At 57.8% G+C, this 17,678-nt stretch overlaps 2 protein-coding genes across 2 annotated transcripts; one reads left to right on the forward strand and one right to left on the reverse strand.

Moving 5' to 3' along the window:
- The first annotated feature begins 2,161 nt into the window (after window positions 1-2,161).
- On the forward strand, window positions 2,162-5,570 carry OAZ1 (ornithine decarboxylase antizyme 1). The gene is given in 5 exon segments (NM_001289802.1): window positions 2,162-2,386; window positions 3,801-3,946; window positions 4,349-4,521; window positions 4,955-5,040; window positions 5,266-5,570. Coding segments are annotated over 5 exon segments (684 nt in total). The 5' UTR covers window positions 2,162-2,240; the 3' UTR covers window positions 5,400-5,570.
- A 2,439-nt stretch (window positions 5,571-8,009) lies between these two features.
- Window positions 8,010-12,490, reverse strand: PEAK3 (PEAK family member 3). The gene is given in 8 exon segments (XM_073801972.1): window positions 8,010-8,144; window positions 8,146-8,176; window positions 8,178-8,350; window positions 8,352-8,518; window positions 8,521-8,740; window positions 11,160-11,318; window positions 11,320-11,383; window positions 12,363-12,490. Coding segments are annotated over 8 exon segments (1,077 nt in total).
- Window positions 12,491-17,678: the final 5,188 nt, after the last annotated feature.

Below are 17,678 nucleotides of genomic sequence, written 5' to 3' on the forward strand. Positions count from 1 at the left end.
CCCACCCTCCCCACGAGGAAGACGTGACACTGCTCCCCATATCCCCGCCCAGAGCTGGGGGCCCTCCAACACCTAGAGACCCCACGGTGACTTTTCCAGACACGTCTCACCCCGACCTCATGGGCACCCATTTTCTTCTCCACCCATTTTTTTCCCCCAGCTGCTGCAGTTTGTTTTTTTACCAAGAGGTTACATACTTTTCCCCTTTCCACCCACAGTGATTCCAAATTAAAGTGTGCTTTGGCCAGCAAGGGCGCACGGCCTGCTGATGAAGAAGGAACCTCCCACCCCAAGTCCTGGGTCTGGAGTTTCCTGCTGGCTCTCGTGGACTGCAGAGACCTGGACGTGGCCTAAATGTCATCCCCCAGAGACCGGCCTGGCATGCGAGGCATTCTTGGAGACATCTCCCTGGACCAGGGTCTGCGTGGCTGCTTGAGCCCACTGTGCTGACAGTCACCTGGGAGCCCTGTCACTCCCTGGCCTCAGTCATGGGGGGTAAACATGGCTCGACCCAGTGACCAGTGGCCAGCCATGGGCTGTTCCAGATCCTGGACTCTTAGCCCAGAATTGCCCGTCTGTAACACACCGGAGAGTTACCATGAGGCAAAGACCCAGATTTCGAAACCCATAGGCTCTTCCAGCCTCAAGAAAACAGAGCCTAAATAATGGTACACCAGGGACTTCCCTGGTGGTCCAGTGGTTAAGACTCTGCGCTTCCACTGCAGGGGGTGCAGTTTCCATCCCTGGTTGGGGAACTAAGACCCCACATGCCATGCGGTGTGGCCAAAAAGTTAAAAAAAAAAAAGCATACTAGCCCCACAAATAGTGAGGACACTTAAGTGGCACCCTAAGTGGGTCGGTGGGAGTGAGCCCTGGCAGTAAAAGAAACATTGAAAACAATTAGAAAGTTAACCACAAATTCATCTGCTTTTGGTTTTCACCATGAGCGGCAATTCTAAGCAATGTCATTCATTAACTATTCTTTCTCTGGGAAATTTCTTTGGTTGGCCTAACATTTGCAATTATTACAGTCTCTGTTGAGTTTTAATAATGTACATACGGAAGCTGTAAATTAGATGTTTGTATTACTTATAAATGCTGTATACGTAAACAATAAATTCTGCATTCCACGTGGAAGGGTATTTGGAGACACACAGGGACTTCGCCACATGCTTTGGAGAGTAAATTTCTATCAGTTTTGTAATAATTCAAGGTCCTTTTGCAGAAAGTTTGTGCCTCTAACCCCAATGGACACAGTAGCTTGGAAATAAAAATGAGATAAAAAGGACAGGCAAGGATTGTAAAGACAAAGAAACAAGTAGGAGTTACTTCATTCCATGTAACTCTTCAGAGACTCTGTGCTTAAAACGTAAAAACATGAAACAAAGTGGGACCTGCGAGAACAATATTTTGCTTGGGGCAAATTTTAGTTCACACGTGAAATATCTTTGTGAGTTTATCTCCAAGGAAAAGCATTTTTGCTTAAGTCCAAATGTGATGCGAAATATTTTACTGAATTTGAATAATATCTTTGACATCGAAAGTAAACTGCAAATTGTTTTAACACGTGAAAGACCGAATCCAGAAAAACCATTATTAGGATCGATCATTATGAAGTTATTACTGAAAATAGTTGTGTTCTATGGGGCGGTGTGGGAGCTTGGACCCTTCTCTCCAAATACCCGGGACCTTTGTCGCCCAGAGCCGCCCAGGATAGGGAGTCCTTTAGAGGGAGGGGACCTTGGGGAGGGCGACAGGGATCACCGCGGAGACGTAGCCACCGCGAGTCCCCCAAAAGCTGGCACAGCGACACGCCTCGGCCCCCAGGCCCGGCTGCGGGGAGGGGCGGGGCGGAGCGGAGCGGGGCGAGGCGCGGCGCGGCCCGCGGCGCGCGTTCCCGACGCCACGCCGGCCCCGCCCCCCCCCGCGCGCCCGCAGAGCTACGACGGGGAGCCGGAGGGGGCGGGACCCGACGCGTCCTGCTCAGTCCGAGGCGCGGCCCCACCCCATGTCCCTCGCCGTCTGCCAATCAGACGCCGAGAGGGGCGGGCGCGCCTCGGCTTCCTGATGGCCCCACTCCCTCGTGCGGCCGCGTTCCCGCGGCGTGGGGGGGCGTGGCCTGGGCGCTGTGCGTATAAAGGCGGGCGGAGGCGGAGGCGCCATTTTGCGAACGGCGAGCAGCGGCGGGGGCGCGGAGAGGCGCAGCGGAGGTTTTCCTGGTTTCGGACCCCAGCGGCCGGATGGTGAAATCCTCCCTGCAGCGGATCCTGAACAGCCACTGCTTCGCCAGAGAGAAGGAGGGGGATAAACCCAGCGCCACCGTCCACGCCACCCGCACCATGCCGCTCCTTAGCCTGCACAGCCGCGGAGACCGCAGCAGCGAGAGGTGAGCGCCCCGCCCCCGCCCGAAGCTTCCAGAAGCGCCGCCGCGCAGGCCCGCAGGGGCCTGGCCGCGGGGCGCCACGGAAGTCCCGGGAGCGCGAGGTCCGCCCCTTTGTCGAGGCAACAGTCGCGCCGGGGGCGGGTTCTCGGCGGGGTGGGGGCGGGGCGGGTGGGGGCAAAGGGGGTCTCTGATTGGATTGAGGGGCCCGCAGGCTACTTGGTCGGATTGGGGGAGGGACACGAGGATTTCCGGTTGGATTGGGGGTCGCCAGGGAACCTGGTTGGGTTTGGGGGCACAGGAGTCCACAGTCCGGTCTGGGGGTGCGAGGTTCCGGGATCGGGTTTGGGGGGCGGTCGGGCCGGCGGGTCGCGGGAATCTGCGCTTTGCGGGCGCGGAGGTTGTGAGCGCTCAGCGGAGCGGCCCTTCCCCCTATCCCGCACCCCGACGTGGCCCCGGGACGCGGCCGCCCTCGCGGTCACTTTTCAGCCCCGAGGATGCGCGGAGCCGGGCCGCGCCACGTAGACGGCGCCCGGGGCCCTTCTCGGCGTGGCTGCCGGCCCGCCTCTCCCCTATAGGACGGCTGGTTCGAGGGTGGCCGGGGCCGGGGGTCCAGGTGAGCCGCGCTCGCCACGGATCGTGAGGTCTTAGACCACGGCCCCGGGGGTGCTCTCGCGCGGGCCCTGAGCCAAGATGCCGCCGCCCGCGGGTCGGGCGCCCCGGATGGGAGCCGAGCAAAATGGAGGCGACCGCGGGGCCTGTTGACACTGCGCAGCAAATGGCTGCTGGCGCTGCCGGCTGCGCGATTGTGAAAACCTTCCCCGGGGCCGAGGGCCGCTCTGCCGAGATGACGCAAGCGGAGGCCTCGGGGTGCGCGCGGGAGGGCGTCTGCGCGGGCCCGTCTCTCTGCGCCTGCGGGGACACCGAACGGGTCCCGCGCCTCCCGGCGGGTGCCGACAACGAAAGAGCCGCAGCAGGGGCTGCTTCAGTGGAAGGACGGTTTTGCTGGACTCCTAAGAAAAAGCTGTTAGAGGTTCAGGTCTGCTGGAGACTGCAAAGTGGAAAAGGGGAAGCTGAAGCGCTGGACTTAGAAGTGGGAAGTAGAACCTGGCGCAGGGCTGGATAGGGCGACACTTAGTGCTGGGCAGAAGAGGCACTCGGGACCGGTTGGACCTTTAATCGGCGTCACCACCCGAGGAGGTGGATTTGAGTGGCCTCTTGTTCCTGTGGCTGCTGACCCGACGGAGGCAGATGTTGATTCTGCACCCGGTGTAAACATTGCGCTTGAGAGAGGGAGGCGCGTTGCAGGGAGCTGGGCTCTGGTAGGCCTTGGTCTTCTGCTGGCCTTGCTGGGTTCGGGGCCCTGTCAGCGGAGGTGGGGCGTCTCCCCCAGTGCTGCTCACCAGCACCTTTTCTCCAGTTCCAGGGCGTCCATCAACTGCTGTAGTAACCTGGGCCCAGGGCCTCGGTGGTGCTCCTGATGTCCCTCACCCACCCCTGAAGATCCCAGGTGGGCGAGGGAATAGTCAGAGGGATCACAGTCTTTCAGCTAATTTATTTTACTCTGTAAGTATTCTTCTTCCTCGGACTTCTGGGTACCTGAGGTGGCGGAGGGGGAGAGTAGCCAGACCCACGAAATGTTTTATGCACCTGTTGTGTGCCAGGAACTCTCCACATGGTTTTCCTGAATCCAAGATGGAAGGAACAAAGGTGCGCACTGCAGCGCAGGCTTTGTCTGAGCCTGTAGTAGCTGTTGGCGCCTCATGTTTGCGCCTCAGCTTGGGGGTCCTGCTCTGGCCTTGGGCGGAACCACCGTTCCTCAGAGGCCCGGGAGGCCCCGCACCCCAACAGCGCTGCAGGGTCATATGGGTGCTTTTCTGGGTTTTCCAAACTGTCAGAGTAGCAAGGGGGAAGATCCCCAGGCTGTGAAGGCTGGCGTCCAAGGTTGGGTTTGGTCTTCTTCCACAGGATAATCGGCTGAATGTAACAGAGGAACTAACGTCTAATAACAAGACGAGAATTTTTAACGTCCAGTCCAGGCTCACGGATGCCAAACACATTAACTGGAGAGCGGTGCTGAGCAACAGCTGCCTCTACGTTGAGATCCCAGGCGGCGCTCTGCCCGAGGGGAGCAAGGACAGGTGAGGGCGGGCCTGTGTGTGCCTGGGGGGCAGAGCAAGGCAAACTGTGTTTGCACCTCAAAGTTGGACTCCAGAGGAGGGAAGCCTGAGTCAGGAGCCAGGCAGTGGTTATTGTTTCCGGAGTGAGGGTTCCCCTTTTAAGCAGTGGATCAGCAGTATCACCCAGGGGACTCCAGGGGCCATCTATGGTTGTCACATTGTGGGTGTTGCTCCTGGTGTCACGTGGGTGGGGCCAGGGACACCCCACAGTGCCCAGGACAGTCCCCCAGAATGACCTGGCTCCAATGTCAGCAGTGGCAAGGCTGACCCTGGATTAGACCCGGGAGAGGCTGGTGCTCCCAGTATGCAGATGAGGCCACAGACAGAAGTGGGAGAGCTGGGCTAGGGCCCCTGTGGGGCGGCAGGGGCGCGGGCCCTGACGCTGGAACCTCAGCTTCGCAGTTCTCCTCGAGTTTGCTGAGGAGCAGCTCCGCGCTGACCACGTCTTCGTTTGCCTCCATAAGAACCGCGATGACCGAGGTGGGTGATCTCCACGCGGGGGAGAGGAAATGGGAGAGGCTGCCCACTGCCCTGGAGGCCAGGCCTAGGGTGGGGTCCATGCTGTCCGGGGGCCGCACCACACCCTGTGAGCAGCCCCCTTGCCCTAGACTCGGGCCTTCTGTCTCAGGCGGTCCCTGGGCCGGCAGGGCTCTGGGCCCTGCAGGTGGACGGGGTGGTTCTGACCTGATGGTGTCTCCTCCGCAGCCGCCTTGCTCCGTACCTTCAGCTTTCTGGGCTTTGAGATTGTGAGACCGGGGCATCCCCTTGTCCCCAAGAGACCCGACGCTTGCTTCATGGCCTACACGTTTGAGAGGGAGTCCTCTGGTGAGGAGGAGTAGCGTGATGCCCCTGAGGCCCCTGGGGCTCGATTGCAGACCGCTCCGTGTGCACTTGCTGCCGTGCTTCGGGCGGGTGGTGTGATCAACTGCGCGCTGACCTGCGTCAGCCTGCTCACCTGCTGGCTTTGTCCGCATGTCGTAATTGTGCAAATAAATGCTCACTCCAAATTAGCCGTGTATTTCTTGAGGTTTAATGTTGTGTTTGTGATACTGAAGTGTTTGCTTTAATTCTAAATAAAAATTTATATTTTACTTTTTTATTGCTGGTTTAAGATGATTCAGGTTATCCTTGTACCTTGAGGAGGAGTTTCTTATTTGAAGTCTTTTGGAAACAGTCTTAGGTCTCTTAACTTGGAAAGATAGGTATTAATCTACCCTTCTATTGCTCTCAAAAATCCAAATAAAACGATTGCCCTTCCAAGACCTGTGTTGGCTCAGTGGTGTTGACAGGGGCGCTGTCCGAAATGGAGGGCAGGTGGAGGGGTGGCCAGGGGCCAAGGGGAGAGGGGCCTCAGGGTTGCCTGGGGTTCAGGGAGCTGTGTGAGCGTCCTGAGCTGAGTGACCCCCGTACACACACTTCCTTCTTTCTACAGAGGGGTGGGGAAGCCAAGGGCCCGGTCTCACCTCTGGCCACAGCCAGCCTTGGCCTCCTGTGGGCAGCCCGGCCCTGGGGCTCCACCCCGGCTGCTCCATACCTCGCCTTCCCGCCACCTCCTGCCCCACCCCACACCTTGGGCCGTCACTCGCCTTCCCCAGTGCCATTCCCTGCGGTGGCTGAGGCCTGAGGCTGGCTGGAGTGGCCTGGTTCCAGTCTGAAGCTGTTTACTGGGTCCTGGGAAGTGGCGTGGCGTGGCGTGGGGCGGGGCAGGGGCTGCCCGGGACTTTTCCAGCTTGGGGGTGGGGTGGTGTTTAGCCGTGGGCACCCCGCCCTTTAGCCTTTGTACAGTGTCGTGCTGGGGCAGGAGCGCTGCTGGTGGGTGTCCTGGCCGGGGCAGAGGTGGGGAGGTCTGAGAGCCAGAAGGCAAAGACACTGCAGTGGCGGGGGGGCTGGGGTGAGGTGGGGGGTGGAAGGCGGAAGAGCTGCGGGGCTGCAGCGCCACCTGCTGGCTGCATCTGCGAGCGTGGCCCGGCGATTGACAAACAGGCGGCCAAGCGGGTATCTTTTACTGAGGAGGATGGAGTTTAGGGGATTCAAGTATATTTGGGGGTTGGGTGGGCTATTCAGCTACCTGAGTGATAATGGGGTTGGCTTTCAAAGGTTTGGGGAGACAGCTGGACACACTCCAGTCCACGTCAGCAGGGCAAGGGCCGAGAAAGGGGTTTGGAGTCGGGGTGTTGGAGGAGGTACAGGAGTCTGAAGCAGAAGTAGAGGGGAGAGTGTCTGCAGTGGAGGGAACAATGGGCAAGGCCTGGAGGCCAGAAAGCACGTCCGCAGATGGCGATGTGGCAGGAGGGGCTGGCCAGAGAGCATGTAGAGCCTTTAGAAGAGCCCGATTGTACTGTGAAGGTACTAGGGAGCCATGGGAGAGGTCTGAGCAGGAGAGGGCCCTGGTCATACCTGGGGGTCAGAAAGTTCCCCCCAGGATCGCCATGGTAGGGTTGGGGTGAGTGAAGGGGCGTGACTGGAGACCCCAGGCTATGGCAGTGGGACCCCTCAGGGCTCCTATGTACATTTTTCAGAGGTATAAACCGAGACCTCATTCTCTCTCTCAGGTCCCCTGATGTGTACCACTTTGTTTATTCCATCAATTAAACGCCTAGCGTGTGTTCAGCCTGGCCCCTGCCCTCAGGGAACTCACAGCCTGATAGGTGAGGTGAACAGGTGACAGGTAAAGAGATGAATAAATACTTCCAGGTGGTGACAAGTGCTCGGGGAAGGCAGGGCGCGGAGCTAGAGAGGGCCCAGGAGGGGCAACTTTATTTGCTTAGAAAAGGTGAGTGAGATTTGGACAGTCTGGCAGAGGGAACAGGCCATGCAAAGACTTGGTGGCTGGACGGAATTTAGTGCCACAGAGGAACAACAAGGAGGCCACGGTGGGTGGAGGGAGTAGGGGGTGCAGGGCATGGGCACGTTTGGGCAGGTGAGCCCAGACCCCACTGGGGTGGGCTGGCTGTCTCAGGTTCCAGGGAGCCTCCCTCCTCCTGGAGGCCCCAAGCAGTTCATGACAAGGTCGTTCACAGCACAAGGGGGTGTTCCAGGGCCAGGAATGCCTCTGATGCCACCATTCGGAGGAGTGTCCACACTGTCATGGAGACAGTGGCCATCAGACCCCAGCATTAGAAGGGCATCCTGGCTTCTGCTGGAAGGCGGTGGGAGCCGTTCTACCCACTGGGAGAGACATTAGCTGTCGGGGATTCCACACCTGGGAGAGGGGTGGGCATCTCTGGCATCAGAAAGCCTCAGCAGGCACTGGACATTAGCCCCCAGCCCTGGAAGGGGGGCACCTGAATTCTTAGGGGGCCTTGGGCCCAAGTTCTCAGCTGCATCCTCTGCTGGCCTCCTGGTTCCTGCTGGAAGGGGGCGTCCACCCTATCACCAGCCCCAGGCCTGGGAAGGGGGACCTGCCTCCTAGAGAGGCCCTGGAACAGGTGCATTGCTCACGGGAAGGATCAGTTACACAGCAGCTCCAGGGCGAGGTACAAGGAGTCCTCGGTGGCCTTGGCCAGGTATTCACAGCACAGCCAGTCTTCCAGGCTGGGCACCTCCCCACCAACGGCCCGCTCGGCTAGGTGCAGGACCAGCAGCAGCGCGGCGCATCCGCAGCCAGGACCCCAGCGGGCGCCCAGAGCAGCACCGCGCCGCAAGTCCCGGCCTCCGAGGGCTGCGCGCGGGCCAGCTGGGCCGCCAGGTGCTGCAGGCCCACGGCCAAGGACGTGGCCAAGGTTGCGCCCGGGCCAAGCAGCTCTCGGAGTGGGCTGCCCAGCTGCCGCGCGTGGGCGGCCGGGGGGCCGCGGGGGGCCGCGGCCGAAGTCCGCCAGGAGCAGGCGCTGGGGCCTGGCGGCTAAGCAGCCCCGCAGTGCCGCCAGCATCAGGTTCTTGGGCCGCAGCTCGGCCAGGGCCACAGCCCGCGCCTCCCTCCGGGCGCTCCAGGGCTGCAGGAGCCCCAGGGGCACGGCCTTGCGAACTCCTCGGGCGGCTGCGCGCCTGTCTCCACAGGCCACTGGACCACCGTGAGCTCCGGCATCTCCGCCGCCAGCGCCACGGGGCTGCTCCAGGGCGTCTCGGGAAGTGCGCCCTCAGGCGCCAGACCACACAGCTCCTGGTGGTTGAAATGCGGGGCCAGCGAGGCCTGCGGCCCTAGCCCACACGGGTGGGGCTTGTCAGCTCCTGGCTTGGGCACCTGCGGGATAGAGGGACGCTTCAGAGCTCCCCGCCACCAAACCAGCACAGCTCGCCCAGTGCCTCTACGTGTTCTAAAGACTTCCCACCCAACCCAACCTGCCCACCATCGCTGTATCCCTCCAGAAGCGGGGGGTTCGTGTTAATTCGGATGTTGGTCACCAGTATGATTTTAAGGAAAGCTACACCAGGGAGGATAGCGTTTAGGGGATCGGACTTTCCACTCTGCCAGAGGGGCGGATGCTTGCCACTTGGTAGCAAGGAAGATGACAGCTAAGGTGCCAGAGCTGGGCTGTCCACTAGAAATGCAACTCGGGCCATGGTGTCATTCAAATTTTCCAGTAGCCACATTTTAAAAAGTGAAAAGGAGCAGGTGAAAGTAACTTTCTTTCTTCTTAAAAAAAAAAAATTTACTAGTTTGTTTTATTTTTTAGATTCCAATACAATTGAAAACTTACAGGATTTGTCTTTGTCTTATTTCACTAAGCATAATACCCTCCAAGTCCATCCATGTTGCTGCAAATGGCATTATTTTGTTCTTTTTTATGGCTGAGTAGTAGTCCATTGTAGATATATTTCACATCTTTTATTGAGGGACGCTTAGGTTGCTTCCATGTCTTGGCTATTGTAAATAATGCTGCTATGAACACTGGGGCGCATATATATTTTCTAAATAGTGTTTTCAGTTTTTTCTGGATATATACCCAAGAGTGGAATTGCTGGATCACATGGTAGTTCTATTTTTAGTTTTCTGAGGAACTTCTAGACTGTTTTCCACAGTGGACGCACCATTTTACATTCTCAACAACAGTGTACAGGGTTCCTTTTCTCCACACCTTCGACAGCATTTGTTATTTGTGGTCTTTTTGATGATGGCCATTCTGACAGGTGTGAGGTGATACCTCATGGTGATTTTGATTTGCATTTCTCTGATTAACGATGTTGAGCATCTTTTCATGTGCCTGTTGGCCATCTGTATGTCTTCTTTGGAAAAATGTCTCTTCAGGTGTTCTGCCCAGTTTTTAAAAAATAAATTTATTTTTATTTTATTTTTGTCTGTGTTGGGTCTTTGTTGCTGCGTGCGGGCTTTCTCTAGTTGTGGCGAGCGGGGGCTACTCTTTGTTGCAGTGCGCGGGCTTCTCATTGTGGTGGCTTCTCGTTGCAGAGCACGGGCTCTAGGGGCACGGACTTCAGTAGTTACAGCATGCGGGCTCAGTAGTTGTGGCGCACGGGCTTAGTTGCTCTGCAGCATGTGGGATCTTCACGGACCAGGGCTTGAACCCATTTCCCCTGCATTGGCAGGCGGATTCTTAACTGCTGCGCCACCAGGGAAGTCCCCTGCCCAGTTTTTAATTAGGCTTTTTTTTTTTTGATACTGAGTTTTATGACCTTGAAAGTAACTTTCATAATCTATTTTATGTAATCCAATTTATCCAAAATATTATCATTCAACAGGTCACCAAATGACAAAAGTATTAGTGAGATGTTTTACATTATTGTTATTATTATTGATACTGAGTCTTGGAGACCCGGTGTGTATTTGGTACTCAGAGTATATCTCAATTGGCACCAGCCCCACTTCAAGCGCTCAGAAGTCACCCATGGCCAGCAGTTGCAGTACTGAACAGCAAAGCTCTTTCTAGAAAGTAGGGGAGTATCAGCCCTGGGGATTACATTTGAATCACCTTGGGGCAGGGGTTAAAAAGGACAGGTGCTGAGGTGGGGCTCTGGGAGTGTGATATTTAAAAATAAACTCCCCAGGGGTCTCTGAGATGGATGGAACCAGGACGGAGCTGTCAACTAAAGAACTCACAGCCAGCAGCAACTTACTCCCTCCATGCTCCGGTCTGTAAAATGGGTCCATGATAACACATTCTGCCGAATGGGTGAGGTTCCTCCAAAATGGTGATGTGTCTGACACTTGGTAGTCTGGTTTATTTGATGGGAATCTTTTTTTTCTTTTTCTTGGTGGTGCCTAAAACAGAAGCATCTTATAACGAAACGTGGTGACGCTTGCATGAGGATTAGCTGAATGAAAGTGTCTAAAAGTCCTTAGAACAGCACAAGACATGAAGGAACAGTGCTCAGTATATTTTGTTGAAGATGATGATGGAAAGTGGGAGCTATCAGCCGGCTGTGGGTTTCTCGCGCCAGAATTCACGGGTGAGTGAGTTAAAATGCAGACTACTGGGCCCCTGAGAGTCGTGGGGGAGATTTTAACAAGACTCCCAGGTGATTTGAATGTAGGTCGCCCCACACCTGAGAAACGCGGTTCCAAGGGCTGACGGTGTTAGTTCGTATGTTGGTTGCAAAATAAGCAATTGGACCTCAGTCTAAAGAGCCCTGGGTTACGCCTTGGTCGGGACACTGGGGAAACCTCCGAGGAGGCGGGGCGGAGGCGGGGCGAAGGCGGGGCTCACCTTCGCAGCCAGGAGGTGCCACGCCTCCTTGTCCCTCCGCACCAGGCGGTGGTGGAGGGCGTCCCAGTTCTCCACGCAGGGCGAGCTGTCCAGGAGGCGGAAGCGGTGGCCGGGGCGGCAGGGGCCCGGGAGGCCCCCCAGGAGCCGGGCGTGCAGCCGGGGCGTACACGGCGCGGAGGCCCTCCAGCTGCCGGGCCTCCAGCGCGGCGGAGAGAGAGGCCCAGCTCCGTGTCCAGCGAGCAGCAGGGCAGCTCTGCAGGGCGACAGGCTGGCCCCGCCCTGTCGTCGCCTGCCTGGCTCTCGTGCACACTGCGGGGTCCCAGAAGGGGCTTCTGAGGCTGCCCTGCTTGAGTGGGGCCGGGGCTGGGGGACTTGTGGGTGGGCAGCGACTGGGCCCTGGTCAGGGTCTTCTTGGGCAGGGGCTGCGGGTCAGTAGCGGGGCGCTCAGATGTCGGTGAGCAGCAGGCCTTGGAGGGCAGCAGGCGGGCACGGGGAGGGAGTGGGGGAAGGGCGTGAGGACACACAGAGCGGGGTCCTGTGCGCATGGCTCCACCCTCAGCCATAATTCCTTCATCTCTAGAATGGAAACAATGGGGAGCTCCCTGGTGGTCTAGTAGTTAGGACTTGGAGCTTTCACTGCTGTGGCCCCGGTTCAATGCCTGGTCAGGAAACTGAGATTCCACAAGCCACGCAGCACAGCCGAAAAAAAAAAAGGAAAAAATACCAACTCTAACTACCCTATGCCCTGTGGGGTAAGGATGCCATCTCCAATTTACAGATGAAGAAACAAAGGTTCAGAGGAGTGACAAGTCAGTGGCAGAGAAACATCTGGCTCAGCACAGGTGACCCCCACTTCCCTGTGTGGCTCTGGGCAGGTGACTGAGCCTCTCTGAACTCCAGTTTCCTCATTTTTAGAAGCTGGTTATCCAGCTGCTTTTTTTTTTAAACAAAGAGTTTTATTAAAGGTAGTTAAAAAGCTGCTATAGGACTTCCCTGGTGGTCCAGACTCCGCGCTTCCAATGCAGGGAGCACAGGTTTGATCCCTGGTGGGGGAACTAAGATCCCACATGCCGAGCAGCACGGCAAAAATGAAAAAAAAAAACCAACAAAAAATCCCTGCTGTGATCTAGTTAAACCATCATGGGGCAGAGCGTTCCTTGCATGGTAATGAAACACTCAACCTTTCTGCTCTGGCTGCCTCACCGATCACCTGTCCCACCCCCATCCGGGGCCCCTCCCAGGCTCTCACTAAGGTTGCTGTACGTGGGCTGGGTCAGCCAGGTCGGGGCGTTGGCCCCGGGGGTCTCGGTGGGTGGCTCTGGGCTACTCATGCTGCTGGGGGAAGGTCAGAGTGCAGGGTATGTGTGGGAGGGGCCCAGCACCTGCTGTGTGGCCCTGGGAGGGTTGCTTGACTTCTCTGGGCAAATGTCGCCCATCAACCTTTCAGGGCGGCGAGAAGGACCCTGTACTTTTGTGACATGGACAGAATGTCCAGCTGTAAGGACAAGACCTCAAGGGGGTGGGGGAAGAAGCTGGGGGCCGGTGACAATACCCAGGGAACCCATGCTTAGGCCTTGTCCCCAGAGCTCAGCCCCCTCAAGCTGTGTGGTTGCCGGCAGCAGCCTGGGCCCCAGCTCTGCCCCACCCAGATTCCAGGTTGCCCAACCTTGAAAAGCAGCTGCTTCTGCCCACTCCCTGCCACAGTCCCCCTCTAGGAGCGCCCTAGCTTCAGGACTGGAGTGACCTCGGGGCAGGGGGATCTTGGGGACAAACTCCCAGTAGCTGCAGCCCCTGGCCTCCCGGACTGTCTGACCGGTTGCTGGAAATGCCCAGGCAACTGTTAGACCGCAGGCCCCAGCAGGAGGGGAAGTTTTCTGCGTTACTTCCCCATGAAGGCCACCCGGTTCCAGGGCAGAAAGCGGGTGGCAGGAGATGGGAAGACGGGCGGAGGTCCCAAAGTTTACCCGAGGTGGGTGGCAGAGGGGAGCCCTGAGAGGTGGGGAGGATAGAGACTTTTTAGACTCCCCCGCCTTTGGGGAGGGCAGGGAACCCCAGCAGTGACTGTTTAGGGAGAGATTTGACCAGGTGACCCTTTCATCTGTGGCTTTCACTTTCCCCAGAGCCACTTCCCCTTCTGCAGGATCATCTGAGAAGCCTCCACTGCGCGTGCCCCCACCTCTGACCCATCCCAGGACCCTTGGCAGGTACTGCTCCATTTGAGCCCCAACTCCGCTCTGACTTGCTGTGTGATGTTGGGTCAGTCACCACCCCTCTCTGTTCCAGCAAATAAAGAAAAGTGGCTCCTGCTTGCTGCCTCCTGACAGCCACAGAAGCTGGATTTTTCTTTAAAAATTTAATCAACTCATTTCCCTTCCCCCCACCACCTTAATGCATTGATTCAGAAAAAGGCATTTGATATAGAATTACCATACACAGAAAATCAAGAAGGGTGAAAATCCAGGGAAAGCCAGACAGTGTGAAATTCTAGCTTCAGCACACACTGTCGAAGCTGTCTGGGGACCTGAGGCTTGCCCTACCTGCCCGGAGGCATGAGAGGTGTCTCAGCTGAAACCCAGCCTCTTCCCCTCTGTAATGGAAGAACCAAGAAATCACTGCAGATGCGAAGATGCAAAGACGTTCTTGCTTCCTAGCTTGAGTGTCTTTCATGCTGAGTTTCTCCCTCCGCCCCATCTCGTTTCCCTTAGGGGCAGTGAGCACAGAGAGGGCTGGAGTCCATGGATGGTCACATAGCAGGTCCAGGCTGGGCAGAGGGGTCCACAGGCCATCGCTGGGTGCCCCCTGGGTGTGGGAAAGAAGACAGATCCATCTCACGGAGTCCTCCAAGTGGGTCTCCTGCCACAGTTTGGGCCACACTGACCTGCTAACAGCCAGCTTTTCGAGCGTGAGGGTCTGTAACTTGATTCAATATTTTGTCTTTCCCAGCACTCAGCTTCTGTAATTCATAGAATTTATACTTTTTGTCTTAATCCATGGGGCAGCCTGTGATTTGGGCAGATTTCAGAATCATGCAGTCGGAGAATGGCAGGCTCAGGGAAGGATTTGCCAATTATATGGGACAAGGATTCCAGAAATCCTGGGCTGTTCCAGGTGGAACAGAAGGGACCAGAGGTGCCAAGGAAGTGGCCTGCTCACTGCCCAGACCCCTGCTGACCACGAGTGCTTATTCTTTCCTTCAGGAGACCCTGTGGGGTCACCCAGCTGGGCCACGCCTCCCATCCAGGACTAATTAGGGTGAGGCAAGCAAGGCACTCACCTCAGGCACAGAATTTAAGGTGATGCCAACAAAACAAAAGGAAAAAACCATCAAGGTGGAGAGACTTCTGACCTTTTGCTACCTCTTGAATTCGCGAGAACAGGACGTTGGTTGGTGATGGCCGTTGTGACCGTGACACTTGTGTTTTCCTCCTGTCGCCCTCCTGGGCCCCCCGCCTGTGCCCCCTCTCAGAAGGGGCACCTGTACTTCCTCCGTGCGGTGCGCGTGTGGCCAGGCGGTCACCCTGAAAGTGTTCTGAGTGTGCTGCTGTCAGGGAGCCCGAGCTGCCTCTCACCTGGGCCCGAGTTGGGGTATGGGTGCTCTAGCCCCTGGGGGGCCCCCGGCACAGGAGCAGGTGCCAGGATACGGGAGCCACATGGTGGGACAGGTTCCTGGTGGCTCCCGGCCAGGCCAGGATGGGGCAGCAGTGAGACCCACCCCCCATCCTGTCCCCTGGGCCTGCAAGAGCCTCACCTCGGGAGAGCAGCAGCCCCTACCTGACCAGTGCGGAGGGGCTGACCACAGGGGTGTGTACATCTTCTCCCACCCACCGGCAGGGGGAGGCTGGCTGCCACCCATGGGCTCAGCCCTGAATCCCACCCTACCCTCACCTCTCGCCTCGGGCTCCCTGCCAGCCTCAGACACCTCCCTGGGCCCAGAGCAGCGCTCGCAAGGCCAGGCCGAGGTTGAGAGGTCGGCCCCACTGTCCTCAGCCTGCTGCAGCCACAGGGCTGGACCAGTGGCTTTATCTTCTTCATTTTGCTTCAGGTTTTTATTTCTTTCTACTTTAAGTTCAGACCAAAAGATTCCAGAGTCATCCCCTACCCCTACCCTCCACCCCTCCAGAGACCCTCCAGCTGAAACCAGAGCCTGAGTTCAGGGACCCGAGTGGTGGGTATCGGGAGTGAGGGCACGAGGGCCACGCGGGGCCCTGCTGAGCCCTTGGGGTGCCCCCGGCCTCCGGCCACTCCTCTCCCCTCCGGGGACTCGTGTTCCAGCAAGTCGGGCGGGGCCCCTGCAGCGCTTCTGCTCTCCCGACCCCCCTACGCCGTCGGCACTTAAGCCACACGACAGAAGTCTGTAGCGGGAGCTGCACACACGCCCCTGGGCGTGGACCCCGGTGAAGCAGGTGGTTCAAGGCAGAGCTTCGGGGACCGGGCGCAGAGGCCCTCACTCGACGACCTTCGTGCGATGTAGTGTTGTGCCCACCTGAATATTATATCATACATCGAGCCTTCTCTGTATTTGAACAAGAAAGCGAAACACTAGTTTCCTACTTAAGACTTTAAGGGTTTGTGGGGCGGGCGGGGTTAACACGACACTTGGTTTTGCTTTCCTTTTCCTTTGGTTTCATGCGGAGTGTGAGCTCGTGAGTGTGTGCGTGGATGTGTGTTAGAGCCTCACCAGGAGATTAGGCTGTTGGAGGCCAAAGGGCGGCTTACAGTTCTCTGCTTTAGTCGCTGAACTCCTGAATGTTTTGGAGAAACAGGAAACAGAAAATAGCAGATGTCATGGAGGAAAGAGGATAAACAACGACCAAAAGAAAAGGGGAAGAAAAAAAGCTCACACCCAAATTCACAAAACCTATTTTTTAAACCAAGCACATCTTGGATGCGTGTGGAACCTCAATGGGCTCAGAAAAAAAGATACTAATATATTTATCTCATTGTTTGTTTACATAAACTTCTACAGTTTCAGACCTCAGCAGATAAAAGGCCAGTCCCAGTGAATCCCAGCTTCCGCCGGAGCCTCTTCTGAGTAGGCCCTGGGGCGGGCGTGGAGGCCCCTGAGCCCTCCTCCCAGCCCGGCCTCTCCCAGCCCAGCTGGCCCCCCCCAGGCCTCCTGGCCAGACCCTGGCGGTCCTGCCAGCTGGCACAGCAGGGGTGGCTGTCACTTGTGGCCGCAGGACCTGAGCCTGGGCTTGGGCCCTTGGGATGGAGGTGCGCCCCCATCCCACTGCTCTGCCTGCGACCCTCGGGTGTGTTGATGTGAGGGTCCCTCTCGCGCCAAAAAGCCTGGAACTTTGCACAGCTCCGTGGGCTCCGGCGGGTCACCGCCCTCTGGGGACCCCCACCTCCACCCCGGCCGTGGGAGGGGCTCACTGGGCAAACACTGCACGGACGGCGCAAACGCTCTGAACAGTGTTGTTTTTGTATCAATGTCTGTGCAGTGACGAATGTATTTATTTCTCAGACTTGGGGCGAGTGAGCGGCAGACCGGGCTCCGCCACCGCACGCTCCCGCCAGACCCAGCCCACCGCCGCCGGGGCTCCTCCAGGATTGCAGAAAAGGTAAAGAAGGAAAGAGGAACCTTTAAGCAAATACGAATCTCAGACTCGCAGCATAGCCGCACACCTCAGCCTGTGAAACGAACAATCTGGACCCAGACGGACTTTCAGAACCTCACGCAGCCGTGGGCTACCCCGACTCCCACCCGTCAGAATGCACTGGACTGGCCGTGTGCAGGAGTGCGATCCACCAGGGACCCCGGCCGCGCTGCCCGTGGCTGTCCGGAGTCGGGGTGAGGCCTGGGCAGCCGGGAGGGCAGGGTTCAGGGCAGAGGTGGCCGCATCCGTCCCGTCGCCTTGGCTTGGTGGGTGGGGGGAGGACGAAAGCAGAGGCACCAGGCCTCAGAACAGACCAGGGATCCCAGCCTTGCCGGCCCCCTGCAGGGACCAAGGCCCTTGCTCTTCCCCAGAGCCAGGTTGGGCATCACTGAACCTGTGAACCCGATGCCAGGAGCGGGTGGTGGAGCGGGGCCTGACCTCAGTCTGACCTTCCAAATCAGGGGGTGGGTGTGAGCTGTGGGGACTGAGGCTGCCTGGGACCCCCTGCCTAGGACCACCCACCCTGCCCCGGGCTTGTCACCCCACTTTAATTTTCTACCAGGAACCCCTCCCCCACCTCACCTTGCTGTTTATTGCTGTAATTTATTGACCTCAAATACGCTGCATAACAGACCTCACTCAGGGCAGGGAGGATCCCCAGGGCTCCCCGCCTCCACTTGGCGGGGCCCCGGGGGGGCCAGGTGCTGAGGGGAACCTCTTTGTCCCCCACCCATCACTTGCTTTCCCCCTCCCCTGTTGGGGGACCCCAGGTTGGGCACTGGCCCATTCACAAATACCTCGAGGGGGAGGGCGAGGGATGGGGTTATAGCTGTTTTGTTTACCGGGAACTGGAAGAGGGATCATGTCCTGCTACGCGCGCTTCCCAGGAAGGGGGGACCGTGATCGCACCCCTGTACTG

The sequence above is a fragment of the Tursiops truncatus genome, chromosome 3 (assembly GCF_011762595.2).
Source record: "Tursiops truncatus isolate mTurTru1 chromosome 3, mTurTru1.mat.Y, whole genome shotgun sequence".
In the NCBI taxonomy this organism is placed as follows: domain Eukaryota; kingdom Metazoa; phylum Chordata; class Mammalia; order Artiodactyla; family Delphinidae; genus Tursiops; species Tursiops truncatus.